Source organism: Perca flavescens, chromosome 3 (assembly GCF_004354835.1).
Source record: "Perca flavescens isolate YP-PL-M2 chromosome 3, PFLA_1.0, whole genome shotgun sequence".
Taxonomy (NCBI): Eukaryota; Metazoa; Chordata; class Actinopteri; order Perciformes; family Percidae; genus Perca; species Perca flavescens.
Window position 1 is genome coordinate 23,576,560 of NC_041333.1, and position 26,299 is coordinate 23,602,858.

At 41.2% G+C, this 26,299-nt stretch overlaps 1 protein-coding gene across 3 annotated transcripts in view; it reads right to left on the reverse strand.

Moving 5' to 3' along the window:
- The window catches only part of lekr1 (Leucine-, glutamate- and lysine-rich protein 1), a 93,246-nt gene that overhangs the window by 33,464 nt on the left and 33,483 nt on the right, over window positions 1–26,299 (reverse strand). For all 3 annotated transcript variants that reach the window (XM_028574174.1, XM_028574175.1, XM_028574176.1), the window contains 4 exons: window positions 22,971–23,048; window positions 20,158–20,321; window positions 8,339–8,420; window positions 51–128 (listed from right to left, as the gene is read on the reverse strand). In XM_028574174.1, the coding sequence (XP_028429975.1) occupies window positions 51–128; window positions 8,339–8,420; window positions 20,158–20,321; window positions 22,971–23,048 (402 nt within the window). The remainder of the gene's footprint in view (window positions 1–50; window positions 129–8,338; window positions 8,421–20,157; window positions 20,322–22,970; window positions 23,049–26,299) is intronic.

A 26,299-nucleotide genomic window follows, 5' to 3' on the forward strand; every position in this document is an offset into this window, starting at 1 on the left:
CGAGATAAAGCAAAAGTGCAGAGAAAAAGAAAGAGGAGAGCTCAGTATACCTGAGTAGTTTTTCCCTGTGCTCGTTCTCAGCGTCTTTCTGTTGGGACAGCTGCTGCTCACACTGTATCCTCTGCTCCCTGGAGACACAAAGTGCATGGCATGGTCACTCAATTTTCACCATTTGTTGAGTCAGTAAATGTTTGACAAGGGTAGTGCTACTGACATAACTGAAAATAATCCATTCCTCTTTCCCTAAAATGTAATTCACATTTATTGTACCCACATTTCACATTCAGGCAGTTGGACATATATTTACTCCGGAGTATGTTTTTACAATTTCAAGTGTCACTGAAAAGTACTTGAGCAAGATAGCAAATCCATACAACTGCTAATCTGTGTACTCCTACGCTTGAATCTCCAAGTGGAAGAGGCTTCACAATGAACTCTCCCTCTGGGATCAGCAAAAGTTCAAGAAAGCTTCCTGTCTTTTTGCTTACAAAATGCTTTTGGTTGTCATTTTAAAAATGAGCAGCTTTCCATGAGTCATTTAGATTATTTTTTTGTTGTTCTATTCAAAGTAAATAAGCTATGTGTGCGGCTATGTTTTTGAAATCACCTCTTCCTCCATGTGCAGCTGCTGCCTCGCTCTTGAGAAAGTAAATTGGAAATCAGTTTTAATTCCAATTCTGCGTGCCACGACAGTATGTGGTACTCCCGCCTAATGTGCACACACTGTGTGGGTACACACACACACACACACACACACACACACACTTATCCTATCCCTCCTAACCCTGTCAGCTTCCCAGCCTAATCCCCTCTCTGGCGGCATGATCAGTTAATGTGTTGTGTGTGTGTGTGTGTGTGTGTGTGTGTGTGTGTGTGTGTGTGGGTAGCTGGCTGTCTAGCCCTGTGACCTTGCAGCCACACGCAATGAGGATACAGAGTGAGAGGGCTTGCACGTCTGAGCTCAAAGGCAGACAGCCTGTTTTTACTGCCAATCTACAACAGACTTTTCTGGCAACTGTGTGGAATTATTTGTACATTTCACTAAAGTGGATTCAGTGAAACAGCCAGTACGGCTCATCAATCTATTAATAATTTATTATATCTGCTTGGTACCAGATACCGATAGGCTGGCTGGCTTTTGTTCCTTTAAAGTGGATAACTAAACATTCTGGTGCTGGAAGCCACATATATTTGGAAATCAAATATTAATAGCAATATTTTGAAATTTTAAAAGATAAATATGTGAGCCACAGACAGACAGAAGTACAAATAGAGACACAGGCCCAGATGCACACAAACAAAATCCAAGTAATACACTCATCTGTTTGGCACCAGTTATCAGCCTCCCTCTCTTTGTACCTCTCATCACACATCTCCATCCCATTTCCTCTCTCTCTCTCTCTCTCTCTAACCCTCTTTTCCTCCCATGCTGTTACAGCTACTGGTGATTTAGAGCAGGCCCCTGAGTGCTCCTACATTCTGCGTATTTAGTAACAGCATACTGTTCATACTTTACAGCCCACTGTCCTTCGTCTTTCTCTGTCTTGCCCCTCTTTCTGTCTTCACAGTCAGATATGACATTATCTGACTACCAGCTGCTGGTTCCACTATTCTTTATCAGCTGGTCTCCTGTTTCTGGCTTTTTTTTTTTGTCAGAGGTGAAAAGGGAGTGGAGAAAAATAGAAATGTAAAACAGGAGGTGGTGTTTTGAATTATTGCAAGGCCTAGGGCAGGGTTCAAAGTGCAGTCAAGTGCACAGTGCACCGAAGGAGCGGCAAAGCACTTTGGGTGTTTGTGTGGCTGCAGGCATGTGATGTACCCAGTGTGCCCATGGAAACAAGGTGAGACTAAGAAGAATCTATTATCATATATTATCAGCAGGCATGTTGGGGGCAGGTTACAAAGACAACCCAAGGGTTCCTGAGGTGTTTCAGTGTAAAATTGTCTTTTGGATTTCCATGAAATGTAAGTACAATGTGACCTAAAGACGTCACTGTCTCCACTTGTAATAACTTGCACTGCATAAAGGAACCATGTAGAATAATGAATCATAATCAATTCCAGTAGTGTTTAGGAGTGAAGTGTGCTGGTTGCACAAGACTTAGCCAAGGTAACCACAGTCAATCACAGCTTGACAACGCACGTCACTCAAATTACAGACTGCAGATGGAACGCATACCTGCTGCCTTCAGCTGGCTGTGCGGAGAATTAATCCGCAGTTGTAAGTGACAGATGCTGATAAGAATCAAGCATTAATGATGTGTCAGCCTGTTAAAAAACAATTGTGAAACAGACAAGCAAAACTCTACAAATCAAAGTGAAAAAAACCTGAGCATACTTTGCTGTTGATCTAGTCCGAGCAGATGGGTGGCAGACGGCGAAAAACATGGTGAATCTTGACACTGAAATTGTAATGTACCAGTAACACCCTGCCTCTCCTCTCCTCCCATTGTGGTGTATGGCAAGTCACCAAATATCAAACAGCCATATTAGAGGGAAAAGCCTCTCTGCATTTCAGGAAAATACCATTTCTTGTGCGGCATGTGCTCACATGATAACAGAGCCCAGAGGAAGAGAGAGAGAGAGAAACAAGAGGGTGAGATTTATTTTTGAATCTGAGAAAGAGGAGGAAAAAAAAAAGACATCCTCCTACCTGAAGGGCTGTGACCAACTTTATCTAATAGATAAACAGGGTGAGGGAGTGGGTGTGCGTCAGGCAAATGGCAGAGCAAGATCTTGTGGGAAATGAGGTCCTTGGATAAACCCTGGGATCAATAGTTATTTTACTGCCGAGACACACTGTGCATGCACAGGCGCATCAGCCTTATGAAAACAAGCTGTATCACATCAATCACATCTATCCTTTGCTCTCTCTCTCTTGACCTTCACTCATTCCATCATCCACTCTTTCATCTTCCCCCCTTGCTCAGCGCATCCATCCTGTCTTTCATCTATCCCTCTCTTCCCTCTAATCCATCCTTTCAACCTGGCCCGCGTCTGTGTTGGATGATCCATGTGTTCATCCTCTGATGAAAGGATGAGCTCAACGTCTCCTGCCAATCCCAATGCAGCAGGAAGCTTCCCAACACCTTTGACGTACATGTCATCCAGACGTTACAGGAGGGAGTTTGTGACGCTCTCTGTGATCCTTTTTCACAAATGCTGTCAAAGTGCCCTAGGGGAAAGTGCATACTCTAACAGTCCATCATCATGGACTTGTTCAGTGGCCAATGGTATCAGTTCTAAGTCAGGTAACAGCAAAAGGTGATCATCACATCATACAAGCTTCACAACTACTACTATTCACATGACAAGGAAGTTGTTGTACAAATATTGTGAATACAGGAACAGTCAGGTGTACAATCAAGATTGAAAACAAGGTGTGTCAGTAAGTAAGTGTACGTCTATGTGTGTGTGTGTGTGTGTGTGTCTGTCTGTCTGTCTGTCTGTCTGTCTGTCTGTCTGTGTCATGACAAAACTAGCTGCCATTGAGTGTCTCTCTGGCATGCTGATAAGATTGCATGCTAGGATCAGAAGGATTCCACAGCCGCTCACTGTCCTTAGACTGCCCCTGAATTATGTGTGTATGTGCGTTTCCAAGGCAATGGAGCTGGCGCCACAGAAACACAACAGGTGTGGAACACTGATGTTTGATGGAGGTGGGGGTCAAAGGCTGGGCAGCTGTCATGGCAACACCTTTTGCACACAAACAAACTGGTACTTTTGGATCTTGAGTGAGCATCACAGGTTTGTGAAGCTCTGGAGCTGATTTAATGCATGGTAAAACTGGAAGGATACACACACACACGCGCACACACACACGCACACACTGCACTTTAAAGGGGTGATAGAATGATTATATAGGGTATTTCACACTGTTCCTTATGGTCTCCTAATGGGGTATGTAACCCCATTAGGAGATTAGGTTGGGCTGAAAATGGCCTGGTTGATATTTTATTGGCCCTTATGCATCCCTGTGTTTTGGCCCTATTTGTAACAAGAGCTTTTCTTCCAAATATGGTATGCTCATGAATATTTAGATGAGCTGCGCGCTGATTAGTTGAGCGAATCCCCATACACACACATTAGAGACGCGCGCTGATTGGTTGAGCAAAATCTCATATTCCAGACACTGCAATGTTTTGTTACCAAATTCACTTCTGAGACTTTTTTATGCGAGAAATCAACTATATAAAGCTCAAATATGGGCAGTTTTACGAAAATTTATGGCAAATTGCAAATTTGGTAAGACGTGTCGGACTTTAGGAGCTCCACACAGTCTGACGAGAAAGCGGCAGCCTGCTGGGCTCCATACCCAGGGCAAAGTCACCCTTTGTGGATTACTGCACTACGGGGCTCCGCAGCCGGCTGCCGGCATAATTATAATATATTTACAGTTTGAATTTTGTCACGGCACTTATATCACAGCTATCCCAAGGTCTTATAAAGCTAACAATGGTGTCAGATTTCAATTTAATGAATTTTTGTGAACACTAGGGGTTTCGTTAGCTGCGACTGTCCCTTCAATCCTATGTGTACAGATTGCGGCTAGTTAGCTTCATTTTCGGCATAATTAGAGTATATTTACAGTTTGAATTTCGTCACAGCACTTATATAACCTCTACCCCAAGGTCTTATAAAGCTAACATTGGTGTCCGATTTCAATTTTATAATTTTTTGTGAATTTCAGAGGAATTCTAAGAGGAGGCTAGCTAGCTAGCTCTCATTGATAGAGCTACATCCAGCCGCAGGCTCTATCAATGAGACTCGCGGACAAGAGGCCTTTATTTCACCGATCGTTTGTTTAAATAACTCAACACATTATAATTACACACATTATAAGATTAACTGGAACCTGTGCTAAGAGATTGCTGGCGTAACAAGCTCGATGACCGCGCTCTCACTCACACACACCAGGCATTTAGCAGGAAGAGGGGAGCTGCAGGCCCTGGAGCTCTGTCAGGACAGCGGCGTTTGGTAGTCCATTAACCCAAAAAACGGTGACTTTGCGCGGGTATGGAGCACCGTGGGCTGCCAGCTGTGACGGAGCTCAATCTACCTCACAGCAGGCCGGGGTCTGTGAAGGAAGGTAGGCCAGGTGGCGAGGCAGCTTCACAGGCAGCACCGGCTGCTGAACTCCGACCCACAGTCGGACAAAATTTGCAATTAGACATCAATTTTCGTAAAACGGCCCATATTTGACCTCTACATAGTTGATTTCTCGCATAAAAAAAGTCTCAGAAGTGAATTTAATGGTAAAATAGCAGATGAACAATGTATACAGTTTCTGAGATCTGCACGACCTAGAGTCAGAAGACTAACTGATCTCAGATCAGTTGTGTAGCCTATGTAAATGTTGGGGCGTGACAAAGAGAGAGACTAGAGCCAAATGAGGAGGAGCCGCCAAGTTAACGTCAACTAGGCGGCTCGTTGAGATTTGCCCGTTTTCAGAGGCAGTTTCAAATTGTGAGATTTGCAGAGGAAAGAGGTGTCAATGGGATTTAGAGGTTCTATGTATGTCCTAGTTACCCACTAAACTGTCATTATTCAACTATGACAAGGTAAAATCGTTTTTTCATTCTGTCACCCCTTTAACTTTTAACTGAGTATTTTTACAGTGTGGTATTGCCACTGTACTTCTAAACTCCATGTCCTCCGCCATTGCATTTTGTGATTGTCATAATTTTCCTTTTTGCCTGAAACTCAAAATTAATTAAAATTATTACATCTAATATTTTCTCAATATTAGCCTGTACTTTACATTATACTTTACCTTTTATGTACCTTAAATTGTAATTATTATCAGAACCCAAGATCTAAAGCTAGAGGGGTGTTGTTAAACTAGTTTTTTTTAAATACATTTTGGATGAACATTTTTGATTCAAAGTGCAAGGGCCCTAAAGTGTGACTTTATGCTAAATAAATGAAATTGACATGACTCTGATTAAAACTGCATTTCAACAGATTACCCTTACAAACAATTTATGTAAAAATATTAAATTAGAAATTGTTGTTAAAAAATATTGTCCTTTGGATAACATTGGCCTACAGTTGAGATTAAATATTGTACAGTGCTTCTGTGTGCATATTAGACAGCTGAGTTGAGCTGCTCACACACACACACACACACACACACACACAGCCTTGAGTACACCCGCCTTCTCCTCCTCCTATATGTCTGGATGGGTCGCATGACTGAAAACATCGTTTTAACCTCGTAATTATAATTTAACCTCAATTTAAAATGATTCTATCGTCAGAAAATCTAATAAACAGATTGGAGGAAAAAAATGATTCTAACAAAAAGTCATGTATGTACACATACTTTTGACTCTACCACACACACTGCATAGTCTCTCCTGTAACTGAGCACTTTGAAACTGATGAGAGAGAGAGAGAGAGAGAGAGAGAGAGAGAGAGAGAGAGAGAGAGAGAGAGAGAGAGAGAGAGAGAGAGAGAGAGAGAGGGGAAAAAATCTGTTATTTCTAAAGGTCAAAAACAAAGATTTATGACAAAAACATTTGAGAGTGAGAAAGGGAGACTGATGAGGATGTGATAAAGGGAGAACGAGGAAACATTACTGTAGTGCACAAATGAGAGCTTCATCTGCAGATTGTCAGGTCAAGTAGTCCTTTAATATTTTGATTATCAGATAGCAGCAACATTTAAACATTTACTCCCTTTGTGTAGGGGGATGTCTGTGTTTTTGTCTATTTCTGTGGGTGTTTGCCCATGTGTGTGTCTGTGTGTGCATGTTTGAAGTGGTATTTTTCAAATATCATGACGTCACTCACAAGATTAAAAAACTAATTAAAAATAACACTATAACTCAGAATGTGGAAACATTTGTAAAAGTTGCCACTGTTCAGTGCAAACAAATGTCAGAAGAGGACCAAATATGGAATAATTTATCCCTTTGGAATTCTTGGAGAGAGAAAAAAAAATGTTTAGTGGATGGCTAAACTTGACCTAAAGAGTGACCAGCTCAACATTCTTTTGCTTGTGATAACAGTAGATAGCAAGTCGTTAACAGAGAAAACCCTGCATACAGTGTCCATGGAGTAAGTACTTCTGTTTTTAAGAAGTACATTGAAATTTTTCCACAAACTAAAAACATTTTGATTGCCATGTGCTGTGCCATAATTTACTTAACAGCTTTTGAAACATGGAGTCAGAACCCAGCATAGGGTCACAAAAGACAGGAGATTTTTAAGAGTGATATATATTTGAGTAAAATGTTAAATATTTAATAGTTATAATTTATGACGCTCATAAAATAAACAACAAAAGTCTTCAGCCATGCTAGCAACTCTGTGAAGCTGTAATTAGGCACAACAGTGCTTTGAGCTAGATACTAAACATGCTCACAATGACAATGCTAACATGCTGATGTTTAGCAGGTATAATGTTTACCATGTTCACATCTTAGTGATGCTCTTTAGCATGCAGATGCTTACTAATCTACTAGTACTCAACACAAAGTACAGCCTAGGCTGATGGGACTGTCATTAGTTTGACAGGTATTTGGTCATAAACCAAATTATTAGACAAAATAAACTTTTGACCTGAGCAATTACAATTCATCCTGAGGGTGACATGAGTATGTGAACCAAATTTCATGGCAATCAATCCAATAGTTCAGGATTCATCCTCTTTGGACCAAGAGTGTCTGTACTGTAATGTCTATCCAATAGCTGTTGAGATATTTCAGTCTGGACCAACATACCGACCGACATTGCCATCCATAAAGTCATGCCATTAGCGAGGTTAAAAAATATGCTTTACTCAAATTTACATGACAACTTCACAAATGCTGGGGCTAATGAAAATGTAGGTGTTTAAAATCTTTAGGTGCATTTGTGCAGTATGTTTTCAGGGTGTGTGTCAGTAGTTGTGTGTGTGTGTATTTGTGTCTGCAGGTCCAGGTAAAATGTAAAAAAAAAAAAAAAAAAAATTCAAAGGAGCTGTAAAATGTTTGAACTGATAGAGCTTCGTCATCAGCATTTTTTTCTAAAGCAGGGGTATATGTTTTTCTGAAGTCCTAAACCCCTGACTAGACCTTTGTGTGAGTGTATACAAGTAAAATCCTCTGTTGTTGCAGCTTAGCAGGCCTGTTATGTGGAACGTGAGCATTTCCTGGTTTGGGCGGTGCCAGTGGAGCTGTTCAGAAGGTTTGGATTGGTAGAGGAAAATTATAAAAAGAGCCAAGACCTGCGGTGACCTGTTCTCCACCCAGCATATTTCACATCCAAAAATCCACCTGTGTCCCAATCTGTGCATGTTTTTCATATATGTGTGTGTCAGTGTGTGTGTTTTACAACATGCTGTAGACACTTACATCAGCTGCTGAGTTAGGCCCTCTTTCTCTTCTCTCATGTTCTGTAACTCCACACTGGAATGCCTCAGCTCCTCTCTCAGCACTGTTCTCACAGACACACACACACGCACACACACACACACACACACACACACACACACACACACACACACACACACACACACACACACACACACACACACACACACACACACACACACACACACACACACACACACAGCTTTAAGTTTACTTGACACGATGAAGATGCTGTAAAAGTTAAAGGGGTGATAGAATGATTATATATGGTATTTCACACTGTTCCTTAAGGTCTCCTAATAGGGTATGTAACATTGATTGGGCTGAAAATTGCCCGGTTGCTATTTTATAGGCCCTTATGCATCCCTATGTTTTGGACCTGTTGCGAACGAGAGCTTTTCTTCCAAATATGGTATGCTCATAAATATTTAGATGAGCTGCGCACTGATTGGTTGAGGAACCACATACACAAACATTGGAGACGAGACAGCAGGTTTCATATTTCAGACACTGCAATGTTTCGTTACTAAATTCACTTCTGAGACTTTTTTATGCGAGAAATCTACTATATGGGCCAAATATGGGCCGTTTTAAATTTGGTAAGACGTGTTGGACTTCAGGAGGTCCACACAGTCTGACGAGACAGCGGCAGCCCCGCTGTGCTCCATACCCAGGAAAAAGTCACAGTTTCTGGGTTACTGGACAACTGGGGCTCCGCGGAGCTGGCCGGCTGCCGGCATAACTATAGTATATTTACAGTTTGAATTTCATCACGCCACTTATATTACAGCTACACTAAGGTCTTATAAAGCTAACACTTGTGTCCGATTTCAATTTAATGTATTTTTGTGAATCTGAGTGGTTTCGTTAGCTGCTAGTGTCCATTCAATCCTATGGGTAGCTAAAGATTGCGGCTAGCTAGCTAGCTACACTTTCAGCATAACTATAATATATTTACAGTTTGAATTTCGTCACGCCACTTATATTACAGCTACACTAAGGTCTTACAAAGCTAACGCTTGTGTCCGATTTCAATGTAATGTAATTTTTGTGAATATGAGGGGTTTCGTTAGCTGCTAGTGTCCCTTAAATCCTATGGGTAAAGATCGCGGCTAGCTGCAGGCCCTGTAGCTCCGTCAGCGCCTTGGCATTTGGTAGTCCAGTAACCCAGAAACAGTGACTTTGCGTGGTTATGGAGCACCGTGGGCTTCCGGTCGTGACGGAGATCCATCTAGCTCACAGAGAGCCGGGGTCTGTGAATGAGGACACGCCGGGCGGCGAGGCAGCACCGGCCGCTGTCACGTTAGCCTGCTGAGCTCCTGCTGAGCTCCTGCTGAACTGTGACACACAGTCAGACAAATTAGCCATACATTTTCGTAAAACGGCCCATATTTGACCTTTACATAGTTGATTTCTCGCATTAAAAAATTCTCAGAAGTGAATTTAGTAATTAAATAGTGGATGAACAATGTGTAACATTTCTGAGATCTGCATGACCTAGATTCATAAGACTAAGCTGACCTCAGGTCAGTGGAGTAGCCTATGTAAATGTTGGGGCGTGACAAAGACTAGGAGTTGAGGTCAACTTTTAGCTTTGTTGAGATTCGCCCGTTTTTAGCAGCAGTTTCAAATTGTGAGATTTGCAGAGGAAAGAGGTGTCAATGGGATTTTGAGGTTCTATGTATGTCTTATTTACCCTCCAAACTGTCATTTTTCAACTATGACAAGGTAAAAACGGTTTTGCATTCTATCACCACTTTAACAAAAGCGTGCCTGCACATAACGCCAGCTCAAAGCCAGGCTTCTATCACATTGTTACTTCACACTTGAGCAATGGAGGAAACCCTACACCAAATGAATCCATCTACGAGAGTGAGAAGATTGGAAGGAGAAACAAAAAGAGGTGGAGGAGGACCAAAGAAAGACAGAAGTTCTAGACATGAGAGTAGCTCATAAAAGAGGTGAGGAGGAAGAGTGAGACGTACAGTAGGATGAAAAAACTAAACAAAAAAAAACAAACAAGGTGGGAAATTGAGACACAAGAAAGTAGTTGAAAATGAGAAAGGGGAGTGTGTTGAGAAGAAGGGAGTATGAGGAAGTTTGTGCTCAAGGAAAACCATTGTCTTTATTATGTGTCTGACACAAAATAGCTGCTGTATCGTTTCCTCCTTTCACAGTCTGTCCATTTTTACATTGACAGTTATGGTACAATGTTTATACAGCAATTAAAAAAACTAATTAGTAAACAAGCATTTAATAAACACAGTAGTCCTTTTGCAGAATATCAGAATCAGAAAAAGATTTATCGCCAAGTAAGTAACACTTACAAGGAATTTGCCTTGGTTGTTGGTGCAATACAAGGGTCATATTAACCCTTGTGTTGTCCTCCCGGCTAAAGAAATGTTGACACTTTTTTTTTTAAGTTGTTTTTTCAATGTTTTTGTTGCTTTTTTGACATTGTGTTGCTTTTTCAACTTTTCTTTCTATGTTTTTGACCCTTTTTTCGACATTTGTGTCACTTTTACGTTTGACGCTTTTTTCCCACTACTACCAACTCATACAATGAGTTTTACACTTATTCTTGGAATTCATAGACACTAAACCTAATGTTTTTGTTTAAAAAGCAGAAATATGCTATAAAATTGAATAAAACACCCAAAATTCAATAAAAGTAGTGTACTGATCCTTCATTTTACTTGAGAAGAGCATTAAATGGAACCATCCATGTTAATTTTTGGCAATTTGGTTGAAAGAAACCCAAAATTTTGATATACTGTAGACATTTTTTGAAAATGGGTCAAATTTGACCCGAAGACAACAGGAGGGTTAAACATTAATATCAAATAAACAACCAATAAATACAGAAACAACTATGTATAAAATAACTGTTTAAGAAAAAAGAGGCTGTATGGATTAGTGCAGGATGGGCAAAAATGTTGAGGGATGTGCAAAAGAATGTGCAGGATTTCTGATTAAGAGTCTATGTCAGTGGGGGTCCGGGGCTTTGTTAATGAGTCTGAATTCAGAAGGAAAGGTTTTGGTCCTGATGGACTGGAGCCTCCTGCCAGAGGGGAGGGGTTCAAAGAGTTTGTGACCGTGGTGAAAGGGATCGGCTACAATCTTTCCCGCTCGCCTCAGCGTCCTGGAGGCGTACAAGTCCTGGAGAAATGGCAGATTGCAGACATACACCTTCTCAGCAGAGTGGATAATATGCCGTAGTCTGCCCTTGTCTTGGCGGTGGCAGCAGCTTACCAGATGGTGATGGAGCAGGTGAGGATGGACTCAATGATGGCAGTGTAGAAACCATCATTGTCTTTGGCAGGTTGAACTTCATCAGCTGCCGCAGGAAGTATCTATATCTCTGCTGGTCTTTTTTGATGATGAGGGAGCTGATATTCAGCTCCAACTTGAGGTCCTGGGAGTTGATGGAGAGCAGGAAGTGAAAGGACTCCACAGTGCATACCGTGCATACGCACATCTGTAAGCAATGTTCCCTTTATAAATCACAGATTACCCACAAGTGTGCGTACGTGAATCAGCCTCTTAAGTGTACAGGGCGGGATAAGAGTCTTACCCCGCCCTGTACACGCCCATTTTTAACCATAAATAGTCAATGCAAAGCACCTTATGAATGCTGATCAGTATGTCAATGACCCTGGCAGTTCTTTTGTCGTCGAATCATGACTGGCGGAGAAAAAGCAAAAAACTTCTCAGACGCTGATGAATTGCTGCAAATTGAATTAGAATTTTGGCCTGTTCTTGCACAGTGTAGGTAAACGAGACTACCTATATTAATAATCATAGATATAGAACAATATGTTCTATATCTATGTTAATAATACCGTCCAAAACGGCAGGCATTACGGCACTCGGGGACAGCTTCAATATACCACACCTAGATTTAACAGAACTATATATTATATCCAAACAAGCTTTAGTGATAAAGTTGAAGATTATATATAATATTTATAAAAATAAAAAACACTTGTCTGACAGCTGTCTAACATTTCCCTCTGGAAACAGCCGGTTGCCCCCAGAGTGGCGAGGACCTGTATTTGGACCAGGATGGATCGGGATGGACCGGGATGGCACGGTTCCGGTGCGTTGCCCTCTCTACTGGACCAAATTCAGTACATAGATCCAAGAGCACAGCTTTAGGGACTCTAAATCGGCATATTAGCCAGTCATCTTCTTGGTCCCTGAAGTCTCTTTCTCTCCTGATTCTTCCATTGGGGGTTAGTCCTCCTGCAGGGTCAGCAGTGCCATCATGCAGTATTGTGCATGAGGGTCACTGCACTATTTAGATGTTTACAACAATTTGTGATTGTTAACACCTTGCCAAAATCACAGCATTAACTAGTGGTATCCCCCACCACGAGATACAATTTGAAGATGAAAGAATGTAATAGTGTAACAGGCAAACACACTTTTCTTCATGCAGGTTTGGTCACAAACAGTATTAAAGTTCGGACTGATAACGAGGACATTAAGGGTAACGATTGCGTGAGAGCTTAACGGCTGTATTTCAACATGGCATCGTGACTTTGTGTAAACATACACGCCACTTTCCTAAAGCCAAATGGCGTGTTATCTGTATGCATTTTCAGCTATCCACGTGTATGTCTACGCTGTATACAGCAGATGTAAACATACCCACCACATGGCGTCGCCACGTTGCGTGTTATCGCGAGAATGTGACGTACTATTGCGAGAACAACGTCACACGCGTTAAAAAAAAAGGTTGGGTTTAGGAAAAGAACACAGGGAAAGGCTTTTGTAACAAAAAAAAAAGCGACAAAAACACGGAAAATAACGACAAAAACACGCGTGTCATACATACGCCACTTCATGAAATGGATCGGCTGTATTTTCAGACTTTGACATTTGATGATATATGCACAGATTTAAAGACAGATATTTAGTTATTTACGCTGTGTTATCTAATGCTAGGGTATTTGATGCTATCCTGTATTCCATGCAGTCGGGCCATCTCCTCCTCCTGCAGTCCGTAGCAGACAATGTGACGATGAGACAGCGCCGATTAAATATTAAGAAGGAATTTTTATTTAAGATTTGAGTTGGAGGTGTTTATGGAACAGTTATCACTCAGTACAATGTCAACTAACACTGCTGGATTTAATCTTCATGGTAACTTGGATGCTGTGGAGTGAAATATATGTGCGTGAGGCATAAATACTTGAAAATATAACGAGTAATCGTTATTCCCATTTACTTTCTGCAGTCTGACTTCAGTTCACCACCTCACCATCTGCGTTGCCAATTCCTATTTTGTCTCCAAAATGTGTGTACGCATGGGTCAGAGTTTGCGTGGAGGAACGCACATTTTTGTTTTGTTTGTACGCCACATTTATAAATGAGACCCCTGGAGTGGGGCGCTCAAAAGACTTCATAACCACACAATATTGGCAAAGCAAGCTTTTCATTGCATGTTGTAAGTTGTCTTTACTGTGCATATGACAATAAACCTCTTGAATCTGCTTTGCGGCGGTTCTGTTTTTTGAAAGTTCTGTTAACTTGTCTCTCCTGGAGGGAGAGGGTCGTTGTTGTGGAGGGGGGCATGGGGGGCTCTGGGGTGGACAGGGATGAACAGGCCCTGGCCCCTGTTGAGGCGGGGCAGGTGGGGCTGGAGGGCTGGAACTGGTGAATGGAGTCACAGGGGATGGTAACAGGACTGCCTTGTCTTTCAAAATGACAGTAAAAGTTGTTGAGGTCGTATGCCCGGCGCAGGTCGTTGATTGAGTCGGGGGCCTTAGGTTTGTAGTTGGTGATCTGTCTGAAGCCAGAACTTCTGGCGGCACCGGAACTATCCCGTAAATTAAACGTAGTCGACATAGACTGGCTAGCTGGGAACCAGGGCTTGTCTTTGCTGTACCTCAATGTGGTGCGTGATAGTACGCTCTGTGTACTCATCCAGACTGTTGGTAGCAGTCCTGAAAACATCTCAGTCTGTATAGTCCAAACATGCCTGAAGATCCGCCACAACTTCACTGGTCCACTTCTTAGATGTCCTCACAACAAGTTTATAAAGTTTACATTTTTGCCTGTATGAGGGAATCAGGTGGACCATGACGTGGTCAGTGTTCCCGGGCAGCGCAGGGGACAGCGTGGTATGCATTGCTGACTGTAGTGTAACAGTGATCCAAAATATTCTCCTCTCTGATTGGACATTTAATAAACTGTCTGTATTTGAGTTCATTCAACTTTGTTGAAGTCACCAAGAACAATAACAAGGGAGTGCGGGTTAGACCGCTCCATATGAGTGAGCATGTTGTCGGCTATATGTGGTTAATTTCTACCTGCTTTAATCTGAACTTGTGAACTGTGATCTTGCAAAGGTAGGGAGTGTTGTTTTGCTATGCACATTCACATTTATGCACTGCGACTTAATGAAACACAAGCAAATGCATTTATAAAAAAAACTGACTTGGAAGAAATGCTTAACTGCAATATTTAGGCCTTACTGTATGTCAGGCCAACAACTTCAGACTTAAGCGCTGGACTTACTGCAGCTTCAGGCAGCAGTGGATATCACGCAAGAGAAAAGCACTTGAGTTCCAAGTCTGAATAGTGAATAACTTGAGACATGCCACTATTTTCTGGAAACACCACTTTTTTCACAAAATAATTGTACAGTGCGGCCGCAGCTAAGGACATAAAGTGCTGATGAAGCGCAAGGCTTTACACGGTCGGTGTCAAGCTCGGCTTATATTGCTTAAAGGAACACGCCGACTTATTGGGACTTTAGCTTATTCACCGTAACCCCCAGAGTTAGACAAGTCCATACATACCCTTCTCATCTCCGTGCGTGCTGTAATGCTGTCTGACAGCTCCAGCATTAGCTTAGCCCAGCACAGATCCTGCAGGTGAATGGTTCCAGTAATCCTACTGCTCTAAATAAGTGACAAAAGTGACAAAATAACACCAACATGTTCCTATTTACATGTTGTGATTTGTAGAGTCACAGCGTGTACACAAAACAACGTAACATGAGACACAGCCATCTTCTAACCGTAAACAAGCCGGGAACTATATTCTCAGACAGGCTTGCTGCGAGCATATCACTCCGCCAAAGTACTATATTCTTCCGCCTAAGAATATAGTTCCTGGTTTGTTTAGGGATAGAAGGTGGCTGTGTCTCATGTTACGTTGTTTTTTGTACACGCTGTGTCTCTACAAATCACAACATGTAAATAGTAACATGTTGGCGTTATTTTGTCACTTATTCGGAGCAGTAGGATTGCTGGAACCATTCACCTGCATGTTCTGTGTTGGCCTGATGCCGCTGGAGCCGTCAGACAGCCTTACAGCACGCACGGAGATGAGAAGGGTATGTATCGACTTATCTAACTCTGGGGGTTACGGTGAATAAGCTAAATTCCCAATAAGTCAGCGTTTTCCTTTAAAATGGAAGTGCATTTGTTCTGTTAGACACGTGTAGGACAGACGACTGAATGACATGGCAGAAGCTTGTCCAGGTAATGTTAGCAATTGTATTAAATATTAGCATTAAAGCATTAAGTCATATTGTACATTTTTGTCATATTGTTATATAGTACACAAGTAAGTTAAATGTGCCATTATTACCTGTTCACAGCTGTGATGCTTGCTGCCAGTGATATCACTGAGCCTTATGTTTGCTGCCTAGTGAAAACAATAAGTGGCCACTGCATAATATAAAATCTGTGTTTGTATCACTGGCAAATATATACGCATTCAATATCGGTCTATGGCTTGTACATTTAGTGGCTCATCAGGGACATTACATGCAGTAGAATCCATCAAACATACTTGTCATGGATCTGGTTTGATGGCTTCTCTTGACACAGCTGTTGGTATGAGAGAGAATGCCTGGTCTATGCATTTTATTTCTGTGGTATTTGCAATAGATTTTGTATGAGAAAAATCGAATTGCTTATTGGTATTATTACCATTAGTATACTAAGTACTTTGCATTATTCCTTCCCTTGCTGTTACTGTCAGTCTGACATTCCTCTCCTCTGAGTCGTTGTTTCCCTTGATCTTGTATACTCTCATTGTTTCTGTCTCTCCTTTATTTATCCTTCTCTTTACTGTCTCTCTTTGTCTTTCTTCATCTATTTCTTCCTCTCTTTCTGTGGCTTTGTTTTTTTGATTCTATCTTGCCTCTTGCTCTCACTTGCTCTCTCTGAGCAGGACGAGGGGAGTGTAGGAGGTCCTCCACAAAGGAGCAACACACCGATAATTGCTTTCTGGTCACTGTGACATGACAAGGTCCGCCAGGGTAAAGCAACACACGCAAACTCACTCACAGACACTCAGAAACTCACACAATAATACAGAACACAAGATTCATGCACAAAGAACCACTTGCAGAAAGACACACAAGCAGCAAAAAAACATAAATGCTCCCAAATACACACAGAAACAGTTGTATAAATAGCCTCCTTGATGGAGCAGAAAGACTTTGCAATGAGAGCAAGCCAGCCTGTCTGACTTGCTCTACACTGCTGCTATTATGTGTCAGAGTGCATACACACAGGCACACACAGTCTAACAAGGTGGCTGTAAATATTACAGCAACTTACTGGCAGTTGATAAAGTTTTTACTGTAAATAGATTCAAAGGGGAGAATCACATAGTATCAATGAGAATTTTCACTCAAAATGTACTATGTTCTGCAGTAACACAGACTATAATAACTAATTTCATCATGAAATAATTTGCAATTCACAATAATTGGTCACACATTTTCTCCAACCAACAAAAGCACACATGGACACACCCAGTGCCTCCCGTTATGCTGGGACTCACATTGTATGAGGCAATGTATAAGGAGTTAACTGTAAAGTAAGTAACCTATTAACACACAGTTACCAACTGCTACACCTTGGAATTCTTATGGGACTACTATATGGGATAACTATAAAATCACATTCTTAAGTAGTTTGGTACCACAACATGTTTGGGTGTCTGCCTAGTTTATTATGTGTAATAAAAGCAATACCAACTTCTTAACCACAGCAGCATAAAAAAAAAACATGGAAGTGCTTGATTGCAGAGACCTGGAGGAGTGAAGCTGTAACAACTAGAATACTTTTGAGTTTACCATTTGTCCTACTAGCTTACAACGTAGTACCAAACAAGTACCAAACTAACAAAGAAACTTGTGCCAGGTTTTATAAGACAGTGACTCATTTTAGCTCTACTTTAGATACAAACTGTTCTCCAGTTGATGCATGTATGTCAGGGAATCAGTTTATTTCTAATGCAGTCCATAAATCTTTCAATGATGCATGCATGTTGCAACAGATCATTTTCTTACTTGACAACAGTATATAGAGTATGACAAAGTATATTCATAGTAGAGGGCTAACAGACAGACAGTAAAACACAGACAGACGTGGAGCCAGTGCGGGACAGGGAGGTGACAGAAAGGAAAAAAGGTGTTTGATGTTTTTATATTGCTGCTGTCACTATCAAAACAGTTGGCTACCAGGGAAATAGATACCATATAGTCTTAGGATAGCCCAGGGTGTTGGCAGATGGCTGCGGTTCAGGGATCGGTCTCTCACACACACACACACACACACACACACACACACACACACACACACACACACACACACACACACACACACACACACACACACACACACACACACACACACACACGCTTAATCACAATTAGTCATGGCTTTTCACCTTGATTTCCCTGTCAACCCTCTATCCTCTTTTATTGAATGAAAACCCCCATGCTATTAAAACTCTCTCAGGTTGTACAAGTCAGCTGCTGACATCTACACAGAGATGAACAGAGATCAATTATGTTTTCATCTTCCTCCGCTCTCAGTGCATGTCTTTGTCTTGTTATCTGTAAAATTCCACATCCCTTGAGGTTGTTCTCCAGTCTCCTCCCTCTTCTTCTCCACCTAACCATAAACCACGTTCATCTGTTCACATTAGGCAATCTCCTTATGTTTCTCCCTGTCCCCCCCCCCCCCCTCCCGTCTCCCCCCCACACTCCTACTTCTCCTTTCTTCTGCTGTTTGACGCTAACCACAGATTCTGATAAATGGGTAGCACAGTTTAAATGCCAGCTAACACCCATATCAGTTTGGAGTCATATGGAGGTGACTGGCTAAGGTGTGTGCTTTGTAGAGATCTGCAACTAAGCATTTTTTTTTTCACTTTTGCATTTGATATATTTATTAAAATTGATTTATGTAGTTCTAAAAAAAAGTAGCCGTACAATCGATTAGTCAATTGTTTATTTTTCAAGCAATATTCTCTAGTTCCAGTTTCTCATTTGGAAGAATTTGCTGCTTTTTTGTCCTATGGGATTGTAAATTGAATAGCTTGGTCCGTTAGTCGGACAAAACATGCATGATGACATTACCTTGGGCTTTAGTAAATTATGATGTCCATTTGTCACTATTTTCTGACATTTTATGGACAAGGAAACAATCAATAATGAAACTAATTGCTAGTTCCAGCTTTAGGTTAATGCATTGATTAATATATTGATTACAGTTGTCTGTGCATCCTGTCCTGAGCCCTGTAGGTTCTGTCAATTTCTGTGTTCGGTTAAGAGTCCCTTATGTCGATACCTTCAAGTAAAGTGTTACCAAATATTATCTTGGAAATTACTTATGACAACAAAATATATAGCAGCTGTTGGAATTTGGTCACTAAAATGATCTGATACACATTTGCAAACCACATGATGCTGAAATTTATGTGATAAAATTAGACAAAAGGTGGTTAAAAGGTGGTTAAAAGACAGGAAATGTGGGCAATCAAATGTTACTTTGTCGAATTACACTGTTTAGTTTAGGCTAAGCATTAGTTAAGTTTTAGAGTGTGTAGTCTGAATGTGTACAGTAGATTTGTTTGGGAGAAGACACAGGTTTTTGAGATATGTATTGTGTGAATGCATGTTTATATGCATGTGTGTGTGTGTGTGTGTGTGTGTGTGTGTGTGTGTGTGGGGGTGTGCACGCATGAGTGTGTGCATTCCTGGGTGTGTATTTTATTGCATGTGTTGGTTCGTGCAGCAGCTGCCTTTTATGCACGTCACTGAACAAACACATACTCACACGGCATCAATACAAACAGCAGACTGCTTTCTTTTTCTTCCTCTATCAAATTCTCCCTCGTCCCTCCCTCTCTCCCTAAAACACACACTTGGCAGCTGTTTGGAACGTGCAGCAGAGAGAAAAAGACCCACCCATGAGGTGAGCCGGAGGTTAGCTTCCCTTCGGGTATTTACCATCAACAATGAACATGAACACACACACACACACACACACACACACACACACACACACACACACACACACACACACACACACACACACACACACACACACACACACACACACACACACACACACACACACACACACACACACACACACACACACACACACACACACACACACATTCCTTCCTGCTTAAATTCTCTTTAAAGGTTACAAGAGTTTGGGTAGTGACTGTTAACATACATTTCCGCACGTAGATTATAGTCATCCATTGTGGGTGCTGCCCTCAGAACTAAGAGAATCCACGCTACAGTTAAACTAATATTTACTCTTTCTGAATGATTATTTGCTCAACTCTCTTTCCAGCATTCTGTTAATATACACTATTTGTCTTGCTGTCCTATAAATTACCCTCATACCATCTACATTTATGTTTCTCACGCTCAATCTGTTTATACTTCCTTAAAATGTGAAGCATAAGTTGGTGTGTGTGTGTGTGTGTGTGTGTGTGTGTGTGTGTGTTAATGTTTATGGAGTTACCTGAGAACACCTGTGTGCTGCGCTGCAGTATCTGCGATCGGAAGGCCTGCCAGACCCCCATCAGCTGGCTGAGGAAACCCCGTACATCTGTGAGCTCACTGCCAGAGGATTGGAGCACAGAGAGAGTCGCTTGCAGGGCCTGCTGCTGTCGCACACACACTCCTCTGACACACACAACAACACACAGAGCATTTAATTATCTCAATACATCGACAAAAAGCAGTACTTCAATTAACAGTAACTTCATGGTTAAAATGTCCGAACATGTCATGGGAGCTGTCACATACAGATTGAGACAATACTGTTAATAGCTACCTAGGTAGCTGTTAACAAGTGCTGTTAAAGTGACAAGTGTGTGAATAACACAACATTAGCTATTAAAGGTGTGGTTCGGAAAGACTGTAGTTGGAATCCCAAACTGGTGGGGAAATTCTTCAGGCCACTCTCTATCCCTCCTCAACAAATACTTTGACTCTTAATCCCCACATGCTCCAGTTGAGTTTATCAGTGTGTAAGAGCAGAAGACTGTGGTTACTGCTCCCTGGTGTGAATGTGTAATTTTTTTATTAAGTAAGTAAGTAAGTAAAATTTATTTATAAAGCGCTTTTCACAGATAAAATCACAAAGTGCTGTACAAAAGAAGAGGTAAAACAAACAATGTAGAATGTGTATACATATGTAAAATTAAAGTGACACTAGTGAAAACCCATCAACCAAAAGCTTTCCTAAATAAACATGTTTTCAGATCCTTTTTAAAAGAGACATCAGAGTCTGCCAGACGTATGGACAGGGGCAGGGCATTCCATAGTCTGGGAGCAACAAACTCAAAAGACATGTCCCCTCGGTCTTATAACGAGTCTTAGGGACTACAAGCAGGTTCTGGCCAACTTAATTTGTTAATTAAGATTATTTTTTGGGGGGCTTTTCTGCCTTTAATGGATAGGACAGCTAGGTGAGAAAGGGGAGAGTGAAGGGGAAGACATGCAGGAAATCGTCACAGGTTGGATTTGAACCTTGGACCTCCACGTCGAAGCATAAACCTCTATGTATATGTGCGCCTGCTCTATCCACTGAGCTAACCCGGCCACAAAGCAGAGCATTTCTAAAAAAAAGAGCACACTGTACGGTACGTTTTGTGACACTCCCTGGATAGATCGAGAGGTTTTCAGATGCCTTACTTGCAAAGAGCTTTGCCCAGTTGTTAATGTAAAAACTGTATTACTCTGAATGTGTGAGACAGATACTGTATATATGGAAGTATATAGATGACACAAAAATTGAGTAAGCATTGAACAAATTACAGCGCTATTCAAGTCTGCAAGTCAACATTTAGCGTTGGGGCACAGATTCCTAAGAGGAATTATCCTTATCCTATGTTTCATGTTCATGAAAATAGGTTTATTAAATAATTATAAACACGTAGTTACTGGAGCACAATTCTCCTTGTTACGCTCATGATTCTGTCTGTAAAAATACATTTTACAAATTCATGGTTAAATGCTCTCTAATGACTTGCAAAATAAACACGCTTGAATTGTTATGAACTCAGTTATTTTGAAATTTATAGGATTACAAAGATGCAGAGAATGAATGACAGATAGAAAGATAAATTGATAATTAATAGAGAGAGAAAGAAGGTAGGTGAATAAATTATAGTATAGTAATAATAAATTAGGTGAATATAAGCGATAGAGGGACTGATGTAACCTTCATGTCCTTAAGAAAAGGACACAGCCATGTTTTACAGCACTCTCCCATTCCATCTCTCTCCTTCCTCTCTCTCAAAGAAATATGTTCAGACGAAAAGGCACTTTGAGCAACATGAAAGATCACTAGCTCAGCTCACAAATTCAAACACACACACATACGTGCACACACACATGCTCAATCAAGTCACAAACCCATGCAAAGCATGGACGTGGAAAACCAGAGTGCTGGAATAGAACATTCTTTTATTCCAAGAACACTTTTGAAGTAACATGTGGGCGAGAGCACACTGAACAGTTTCTTATTTTCACGCACACACACACACACACACACACACACACACACAATAGAAGGAGAGAGTATAGTGATTTGTGTATTGTTTCTGTGTGTGTGTGTGTGTGTGTGTGTGTGTGTGTGTGTGTGTGTGTGTGTAGAGGGGAGGGTAGGGTAGTTGAGCACGGGCACTGCTTGTCACGAGAGCCAGTTTTATAATGTCAGATGACATAAATCATAAGGCTGACAGCACCAAATGGAGGAACAGATATGAGCCAGATCTGTCAACGGTGATAAGGCTTAGATAGTAAAAAACAGAGAGAGAAAGAGAGAAAGAGAGAGAGAGAGAGAGATACTACATACACAGAGAGACTACACTGATGGTTTACTCATTTAGCAGCTTTAATGTCAGCGGCCTGATTGAAAAGCACTTTTTCCTCTACTGATGTCTCATATCCTTCCCTCCCACTCTCTTCACCTCCAACACTCTCCTCCCCTGTCACATCATTTTTAATCACTCTCTTTATTTCCAGGAAATAACCAGTGGGTCAGCTGAATTAACTTTCTCTTCTCTGTTTTTCCATTGCCTCTTTTATTTTTTCCCTTCTATCATCTCACACAGTTGCTTCCCATCTGCCCTGGCCTTCCTGCCATGCATCTGGTCAAGGAGCTGACAGCCAATCAGTGTGATGCAGACCAATACTTTGTTTTTTCATCTTCTGTTTGTTGTATTTCATCTCCATCCGGCTAAACCTTAATTACATTACCCTAACCCCACTCTCTCATGTCATTGTATCTTTCAGTGTCTCTTCTCTCTCTAGTTGTTTCCTTACCTGAGAATTTCACCGTGCTGCTTCTCTTTGCGGAGTAGCTGCTCTGCCTCCTTCATCGTGGAAGCCATTTTTGCCAGCCTGTTGAGGAAGAAGAGAGTAGAAGAATGAGGGTGAAGAGCCATGAGCAATATTCACTCATTAGAGAACCTAAGCCACGTGATGATAAAGACGTAATGCCGCTGTAGTCCCATGGGGTTAAATGAGCTAATAGATGATGCAACTTTAATGATAGAGAGTGGAGGATATCATGATGAAATTGAATCAGATGAAAAATAAAAATTTTCCTGAGAGGTAATTAATATAAAAAGATGCCGCCCCATCCCCACACCCATATTATCTAGTTTCAGATAATTCAATACATAATAAATTATTATTTGAATATGAGCAGAGTCAGCAATGCATAAAGGCAGAAAATTAATAGGACTGAAGTGCAAAATAGAGATAAAAAAGAAGAAAGTAAGTGAATAACTGTCTGTCCTTATACCCATTACCCACACTTGCCGTGTTGCGCACTGAAATGCATATTCATGAATCGCAAAAGTAGCCCACATCTGAAACACTTATCGGCGCAATTGTCAGTATCCTTAGGATATCCCATAATACACCATGCTCTACTGCACCACCCAGTGCAGTTGTTGGCAGTAATGCGTCTATAAGCTACTTTTATGACCAACAATAATCTACAGACATGAAGAAGTTAAAGTTTATGACATGTTTTTGACCACTCGCGAATAATGCAAGTGTGGATATTAGTCAGACCCTTACTCTGCATTGCCTTTCAGCCTGATTGATTCCAGACAGGAGCAATCAAATCTGACAGACAGATTCCAGCAATCAAACCAGACACATAAACAGTGAGATTGTGTGACCTGGACACTTGACAAACAGAGACAACACATCCTGATCTTTTCTAAAACACCACAAATAAGCACTGGCAGCCAGAAAGAGAGAGGAACACACATCATGAGTAGTAAGTATTACAAGAAGCAGACTAGACAAACAGAGACTAACACCAGACAAGTAATAATCATGAACAAAAAGTTTAATCAAAAAGTTGATCATTTGAACGAGATGCAGTGATCCTGCCAGGGGGTTTTCTGCTCATTGGCAACAAACACAAATGTGAGGGAAAGTCATTGGGGGGCCCTGTGCGATGAAAATATCTGATAAGACAAACAGCAAGGTTCTCTTCCAGTACAGACAAACACCGCCATTGTTTATATAACGATGGAAAGAAACATCCTTTTGCTATCATTGAGAGGTAAAAGTAACCCAGTACACTAGTTTTGTATTAGTAAGGTACAATCAAATGAGAATGCCCTCGCCTGTCAGTTTTCCTCTGCCAGTACTCTTCTGATGTTAAAAAATAATCAATAATCAGATATATTCTGCTACAAACCTGTTAGGGAGTTATTATTATTATTATTATTATTAATAAGAAAAGTCAGATATTGAGGTTGCAGATTACAAATGGTGTGCAACATGACATTTGTAATGTAGTCCTGCTGAGTTAACACATAACTATACCAAATTTGAAGGTGTAGGAGAGATGTTTCCAAGATATTGATGCTTTGATGTGCAGGAGCTCAGGTGTTTTTTTGGGCTGTAAGCTGACAGATGAACTCACACTGATTTGAAATTGCATTATAAGTAACTATGATCAGGTGAATTAGGTTAGTAATGGCCAGTGTGTGGTCATCCCTGAGCAAGGCAGTCTGAAAATTCTCCATGTAGGAAAAGCCCTGAAATACAGAACAAAGCAGTAGAAAGAGTCTAAATGCATGCTGTTGTTCCAGCCAAGTCATGTTTTGTCGTTGTAATAGGCTAAGTTATATTAAAAATATCTGTTGCTATGCTAACTGCTGAATAGACAGTAAGCAATCTATACAGCTACATAGATAGTTTTTATATGCCCTTTTCTTTGTCTATGAATGTTCTGTGTTCGTTCATATAATATATTTATGGTGCTATTTAGGCCTGAACTTAACAAGATTTTGCAAGAGACCAACCTGGTTAAACACAGACCAAATAAAAAAAATACATGTTTTTTCTGTGTGATAAACTCTGTAAGAATTGCATGTAGGGGCAGTGTAGGGTGAGAATGGCCTGAGCAAGTATGTTTGTTTGTAGTAATCCTGTCTCTCTGCTGTGTGTGTGTGTGTGTGTGTGTGTGTGTGTGTGTGTGTGTCAATGAGCACAATAAGTATGCGTGTCATTGTGGCTTAGCTGATGTATGTGTCCCTGTGCGAGTGTGCGTGTGTGCTTGAGACGGTGTGAGCATTTTATCCTGTCTGTTTTTATGTTTTCCACTTTATGACCAAGTCAGGGTGTGTGTGTGTGTGTGTGTGTGTGTGTGTGTGTGTGTGTGTGTGTGTGTGTGTGTGTCTCGACTCCCCCTTCTCCCCCTCCTAGCTCTGCCTATGTGTGTGTGAAAAATATGTGTATTTGTGCGTGCATGCCTTTGGTTTTTTGAGTGATGGCAGCCCAGACTCCCACTGTTCACCCATCTGTCCCCACCAGTCCCAAAGCGAGATCAGAAAGAACATTGCCTCGAGAGGGCTGTGGCTGTGTGTGTGTGTGTGTGTGTATTTTGTGTGCATATTTTGTATAAGAATCTGTGTGTACTATGTGTGCGTGAGCTTGAGCTCCTGTTCCCAGGGCAGTGGCTGTCAGTGGAATAACTAGGTAGCGCAGTGCCAGTGAGTGCGTGCCAGATTAGAGTACCCCCTACCAGCAGCCCAAATCAACTGCCTCATCAGGACATGTCATACACACACGCACACTCATGCACACAAACAACAACACTGATCTGCCAGCCACTGTGTTCTTGTGACCTACCGAATCAAATGTTTCCTCTTATGGGGTGTGTATGTGTCAAAGAGTTTACCAGTTCCGTGCTCCTTTATATTTTCAGAGATTCAGACTTAAGGTCAACGTCACAAAGTTAGCAGGCTTATATTCAGCCCCAGACTCTGTACAAAATGTTCTCTGACATGTTGTCTGTTTATTCTAGTTCCAGTACTGGGCTACGATTCAAGGGTGATGGTAATTTTACTATGGCTTAACTTTGGGAGATCTTTCCACTTCCTATCTGATTACACGAATCAACCACCATTTAAAAGTAATAGCGTTATGGCCCCTTTTTGCTTTACTGGCTTTAATTGTTTACAATGTTTTATTGCCTATATTGTTTTTATAGTTTACTATGTAACTGGGAATCATCAATGGTGCCTTCAAAAGAAACAGCCAAAACAAATATAATTGTAATTCCTTGTTCAACCACAAAGACCATCTCTCAACTTTGATCACACATTGGAGCTGTAACACAC